Source organism: Harpegnathos saltator, unplaced genomic scaffold (assembly GCF_003227715.2).
Source record: "Harpegnathos saltator strain DR-91 unplaced genomic scaffold, Hsal_v8.6 scaffold133, whole genome shotgun sequence".
Lineage (NCBI taxonomy): Eukaryota > Metazoa > Arthropoda > Insecta > Hymenoptera > Formicidae > Harpegnathos > Harpegnathos saltator.
Window position 1 is genome coordinate 500,883 of NW_020229910.1, and position 6,119 is coordinate 507,001.

The 6,119-nt window shown below is 33.9% G+C and overlaps 2 protein-coding genes across 2 annotated transcripts; one reads left to right on the top strand and one right to left on the bottom strand.

The window, feature by feature from the left end:
• Nucleotides 1–2,025: 2,025 nt before the first annotated feature.
• On the top strand, nucleotides 2,026–4,837 carry Poc1 (Proteome of centrioles 1). Its single transcript, XM_011145966.3, has 6 exons — nucleotides 2,026–2,325; nucleotides 2,754–3,105; nucleotides 3,199–3,409; nucleotides 3,466–3,665; nucleotides 3,757–4,074; nucleotides 4,261–4,837. The coding sequence occupies exons 2-6, from the start codon at nucleotides 2,758–2,760 to the stop codon at nucleotides 4,567–4,569; spliced, it is 1,386 nt and encodes a 461-aa protein (XP_011144268.1). The 5' UTR covers nucleotides 2,026–2,325; nucleotides 2,754–2,757; the 3' UTR covers nucleotides 4,570–4,837.
• Nucleotides 4,838–5,011: 174 nt separating this feature from the next.
• On the bottom strand, nucleotides 5,012–6,007 carry Atox1 (Antioxidant 1 copper chaperone). Its single transcript, XM_011145965.3, has 3 exons — nucleotides 5,706–6,007; nucleotides 5,563–5,638; nucleotides 5,012–5,206 (listed from the first exon to the last, which is right to left on the bottom strand). The coding sequence occupies exons 1-3, from the start codon at nucleotides 5,715–5,717 to the stop codon at nucleotides 5,076–5,078; spliced, it is 219 nt and encodes a 72-aa protein (XP_011144267.2). The 5' UTR covers nucleotides 5,718–6,007; the 3' UTR covers nucleotides 5,012–5,075.
• Nucleotides 6,008–6,119: the final 112 nt, after the last annotated feature.

The following is a 6,119-nucleotide window of genomic DNA, read 5'->3' on the forward strand; positions in this document are numbered from 1 at the left end:
CCGAAAAAATCTTTCGATCCGAGGGACATGGAAATATTCGACTCGAGGGACAAAAATCAGCGACAACTCTTCCAATTTTGGTTTTAGCGTTCCGAGTGTTAATAATAATCTTCAGAACTCGTGAGGGGCTAACCAGAACTCTGAATGAAACATCGGATTTCCGAAAAAAAATTTTACATGTTTAATAAACAATCAATTTTTTTGAAAATCCGATGTTTTATTCAGAGTTCTGGTTAGCCCCTCACGAGTTCTAAAGATTATTATTAACACGCGACGCGCTAAAACCAAAATTGATAGTTCTTGCCATTTTTCGTTTTCTAATTCGAGAATTTTAAATATAATTTTTTTTATTGTTTTAAACAGAACTATTTTTAAAACTTATCTAGAACTATAGAACTTAAAAATCTATCTAGAACTCTAAAAAAATTGTCATTTTTTACATAATGAGGGGCGTCGTGAAGTTGGCCTTCCGATTTTTAAAATGGTATTTTCTCTACTTTAAATGACGGAACTCTTTCTATAAAGGATTGCGAACTCTAAAACTCTGCGAGGGGCATTCAGAACTCTAATAATTTTTTTCAATTTTGAAGAATGAAGGGCCATCTTCACAGAGGTGATGGAGCGAACACATTCTCTGTCTCTCTTTTGCTTGGCTCGTCGAAACAAGTCGAGCGGAGGGCGGGGTCTCAGAGGAAGTGTCATCGACGAAACGTGCAATGCTTGCGATGCCCGTGTGTTGTATGCAATACGTGCATTTTCTTAAAAAATGAAAAAAAATTTATTGTGATACACGTATGTTGTATGCAACACGTGCATTTTCCTAAAAAACGAAAAAAAAAGATTGGCGAAAAAGGACAACGCCGATCGCCAAGGAGATGCGAACTACCGACCTGAACCCCGCGAGTCCAGCGTACTTCCACCAAGCCACACGCTCTTTGAGAAGCTCGCTCCTTCATTCGGTTTATGAGGCACTCGCGATTTTCAATCGCGACTTTCTTGCAAACGCTTCAATGCTACGCCGTATCTTTAAGTGCAATGTTAATTTGTCATGCAAATCTATCGACACAACGAGTTTAGTCGAAATCGATTGCTATTGATCATCTCGTTGGATTCACGCCCAGAGTGAAACGTCAGTCTCGGCCGTGTGTCGGGAAGCACAATCTCGGCAACGTTGCGAATCAGAGCGAGATGGAGAGAACACATTCCCTCTCTCTCTCTCTCTCTTTCGCTTGGCTCATCAAAACAAGCCGAGCGGAAGACGGGACTTCAGACGGATAGACGGGAGCAGTTTCTCTGTGTGTGTGTGCCGACTACATTCTTATATAGAAACGTACGGCAATTGAAAATGTTTAAGCATATACCCTGAGATTCTATCTGTTGCGTTGACACGTGTGTGTGTGTGGGGGGGGGGGGTGTGCGTGAGTGCATATATGCACACGTACGTCACGCACACTTTCAATGCAACACATGCACACGGACACAACTGCGCTAAAAAACGCCTGCCGGAGTATAAATAAATACTAACGTAACGCTGAAATATTTTGGAAAAATAATTTTGGGTACACACAAAATATTATCTTATTATCATATATTTATATATCGATATAAATCGTATATAATTTTCATGATATTAATCATATACAATCTCAATTCTTATTTTTTTTGTGCATGTTAACATGTTAATTCGTGTTACAAATGCATAACAATGCGCGAGACCGTGCTTGTCAAGTACGCTATTATGGTTGTAGCACGGACATAAACTTCCTGAAAGTGGATGTAGCACGGACAGCCACCAGATGCAGGTTTTACCGTCGAGACCTAAAAGTGGATGTAGTATCGTAGTTCCCCTCTCAAAATGGATGCAGATAGCGCCCATTCCCAGTGCGAAAAATCGGTGTCGCCGAAAACGCCGTGTTGGCCGCTCTCAGCTTCCTCTCTGCTGTTACCAATTATGCTTATTTTGAGTCACAGCTTTATATTCCAGCCACGATATTCCTAAGAGGGCGTTGCGCTTAGCGAGATTTCTCCGATACTCAAAATCCCAACCTCTAAGACCAACGGTTTTTATTAGCGTCTCGTCGGTGGTTTGATACATAATTAATCTCGGAAAAATATCTTTAATTTTAAGATATTGTAATTGCGTACGACTACTCTGGTCATTTGACGAATGACACAGTTTGGACTTCATTTGACGAGAGTGGTCAACATCTGTTTGAATTAAATACCCTATGCCGCGCGTTGTTTTTATGCCAGAGCAAAACCGTCAAACGTTGAGAGTTATGATGCTGTAGTGTATTGTGTGAACGCTCCTGGTGAGAATATTCTGTACGTAAATATCATTACAAGAAATATTAATTCAATATGGAACCGTACAGCTCACGCCTAGACATCGTTAAGAATACCGATGAAAGAAATGCGTTACAGATATTTCTATTTAATGACTCACTGTTGTCAACTTTGTACTTATACTATGTTAATTACATTGACAGTGCTAACAAATTTATAAAAATCTAACGTTTATTGTGATATTTTTTGAGGATTAAGAATGCTTCTTATTCAAAAGCTGTTTAATAGCATACATTTTTAAGGCTATGATTTATGTAAATTATAAACTAATTTATATAACATTATTTATTCAGTTTGAGTTAGAGTTTTTTATATGTCATATATTTATGATTATATTTATTATTATATTATAAAGTGATATTTCTTTTGCATATATTTGTTCTCTATTTTTATTATATTGTTTCTAGAGCAATGGTAGAGACTGCCTGTGATCCTACATTTGAGAGACACTTCAAAGGTCACAAGGATGGAGTTACAGCTTTATCCTTTCATCCAAACGCTATTCAACTTGTATCAAGTAGTCTGGATAAAACATTATTGGTATGGAACTTGACAGAGTCAGTACGAGCTTACAGATTTATAGCTCATAGTGACAGTATTCTGGATGTATGTTATGCACCATCCGGTGAAGTTATAGCTAGTGCCTCGAAGGATAGATCTGTGAGAATTTGGGTTCCTAAAGTAACAGGACAATCAATAGACTTTAAAGCTCATAGTTTTGCTGTAAGGTCTGTACAATTTAGTCCAGATGGAGAAAAGGTAATTTGTACTTAAAGTAAATTATTATTGTTAAGTTAATTTGTAGCTACTGTAGAGTAATATCTGAAAAAAATTGTTCCTTAATATTTTTAGTTGCTTACTGCATCAGATGATAAAAGCGTAAAACTGTGGATGGTATGTCAAAGAAGATTTCTCACGTCATTCAATGGACATACAAATTGGGTCCGTTGTGCCAAATTTTCTCCCGATGGTAGACTCCTAGTATCCTGTAGTGACGATAAAACGACAAAAATATGGGACATTAGTAGTGGACAATGTGTTAAAACTTTCAGTGAGATAAAAGGTTTGTTTAGCATATAGAATTTTTATCTCATATATAAGTATAATTGCTTGTTTTAGCTCCTCCTGCATATGTAGAATTCCATCCAAGTGGCGCAGCTGTTGGATCAGCGAATATGGATGCGTGTGTTAAATTATATGATCTGAGAACAGGATCTTTGTATCAATATTATGCTGCTCATAAAGGACCTGTAAACATGATTAAATTTCATCCAAAGGGTAACTTCATGTTAACAGCTTCTAGTGATTCTACAATGAAGGTTAGAGATTTTATGATTTTTTATCGTGTTTCTATAATTAATATTTAATTAATTGTTATTTTTTATATTGTTAACAAGAAATATCGCGTAGGTTTTAGATTTATTGGAAGGTCGGCCGATTTACACTCTGAAGGGACATACTGGTGAAATAACATCGATAACATTCTCCCAAGATGGTGACTTTTTTGCTTCTGGTGGTACAGATCGACAAGTTCTCATGTGGAAATCTAACTTCTGTAAGGATGACAAAGCCAGAAAAGTTCCGAGACAATTAATATCACCTACTAGTAAATTGGAATTTAAGCTGGATGTTGAACCAGATGGAAAGTCACTTGCAGATAGTGAAAAGCGTGAGAAACATAAGCAGCAAGGAGAACAGGATGAAGAAGAAATAATAAATCGAGAGGAAGTAATTGAATCAAATATATAAAATATAAATATGTAAAAAATATGTATAAATAGAATATATCAGTAAAAATATATATAAATATATCAGATTACAAAGAGTAACAATTGCATTGTAAAGAACGCAATATATTAATTTACAAAGGATTTCTAATATATTAACTTATATGAAATATATATGTCGTTTTAGTACTTATCAGATATACTGAAAGACTTGAACTTGGAATCAGACAGAAGTCATTGCAGAGGCCCCATTGCTGATATACCGAGGAAAGAAGTTGAAATAATCAATATGAGAAATATTAAATCTCCAGAAAAGAGTCGTGTAATAAATCTAAAACCACAATCAAAACGACATGAGAAATCACTTTATGCGCAGTCATCTAGTCAATCCATCAGAGCAGTAGAAGCACTTCGTGATCAAGTACAGTCATTACACGACACCGTTAATGTATTGGAGGAACGTTTGACAGTATTAGAGGAGACACTTAAGAAGTAAATTTTAATTTTTTTAATCATAATTATTGACTATGTAGGATAATTTGTACGTGTGTGCATGTATGTATATTGTGTGTATGCATGTAACCTTGATAAATATTTTTGAAATAGAATTTAAATTATCTTGATAATTACCTTGTAATACATATGAAGATTAACAAAGTTTACCGATGATAAATGTCTGGATATTTTATGTTATTCTACAAATATAATACAATATATTGTTATAAATTTTAATGTTAAATGTTTACATGTGGCCATATGTATGTAAAAACATTTTATTATGTAAGATTTGTTTTAGATTTTATTATGTAAGATTATGTAAGATTTTAAATACAGTATTTTTGTAATTTTACACATTAAGCAAAATGACAAATTGAAGTATAATAAAGATTTTTATAGAAAATAATGCAACATAAAAAATATTTATGTATTAATATATATATATATATATATATATATGACAGTAGATATTAGCAGCATCTGGTATAATCATATCATATAAACTCAATTTTGTGTCCCTAAAAATTGACACTTTTTCCCAGTTTTTTTAATTGCTTCCAAAATTTCATCTGAGCTGAGTTCAGTGGTGACAAAAACTTTGTTTCCTGATAAATCTATTTTAATATCATCGATACCTACAAAAATTATATATATTTACATAAAATATATTTCTTAAATCTATATATGTTAAGTTATATATATTAAGAAATACACATTAAGTTATATTTCTTAAATCTATTTAAAACATATGGACTACAATATTACATCTACACTGTCTTATTATTACAATCTTACTTTCCATAGTATACTCTTATCTTTATTTTTCTTACAATACACGAGAACATTTAACCTTAATTCATACATTTAATCAAAATTATCACAAAAATAAAATTTTTAGAAAGCTATAATAGTGATATCCACTGAAAGAAAATAAATGTGCGGAAATAATTTTATATTTACAAAGTCGAATAGAAATATCTTCTCAAAGTACCTATTTTTTTCTTGAGCACCTTCTCCACAGCTGTGGAACACCCTTCGCATGTCATCTCAACGTTGAATTCATACACCTGACAAAGAGATCATCAGTCAAATGTTCCATTCATTTAAGAAAATCACAAAATTATTTTTTATTACTTGAGCTGCCATAATGATGAAAATAAATCCGTTTGACGTGGCAGATAGGTTATTGCCAGTTCAGCTGTCGAAGGAGGACTGTGTGCAAATAATGCACAAGGAGAGTCTTATTTGCACTATACGATAGTATACATTTAACAGATAACGACCATCACCAATCTCAAAATTGTGTATTTTGAGTCATATGTTTGCAGAAATGTTTCATATCAAGTTTACACGACACTTGTTGTCTAATCAAAACAGCATTTTTCCGCGTTTAATCTAATCATAGACATAGAGAAAAGTAGACCGAACGTATTTATTAACTGACAGTGAAGATCAAATAGAGAAAGATAGAAAACAATAGCAGGGTATCTTTTTCTCTTTCTACTCGCGCCTGCGTAGTGAAGAACGGGCATGTGCAAAGTTTCGCGG

What these genes read in the sequence shown, in the direction of transcription:
- Poc1 (XM_011145966.3), top strand. Translation starts at nt 2,758, where the DNA reads ATGGTAGAGACTGCCTGTGATCCTACATTTGAGAGACACTTCAAAGGT. An exon ending in CTAGTGATTCTACAATGAAG is followed by an intron (nt 3,666 to 3,756) that starts GTTAGAGATTTT and finishes AATATCGCGTAG; the next exon opens with GTTTTAGATTTATTGGAAGG. An exon ending in AAATAATAAATCGAGAGGAA is followed by an intron (nt 4,075 to 4,260) that starts GTAATTGAATCA and finishes ATGTCGTTTTAG; the next exon opens with TACTTATCAGATATACTGAA.
- Atox1 (XM_011145965.3), bottom strand. An exon ending in GGTGCTCAAGAAAAAAATAG is followed by an intron (nt 5,207 to 5,562) that starts GTACTTTGAGAA and finishes TAATTTTTGTAG; the next exon opens with GTATCGATGATATTAAAATA.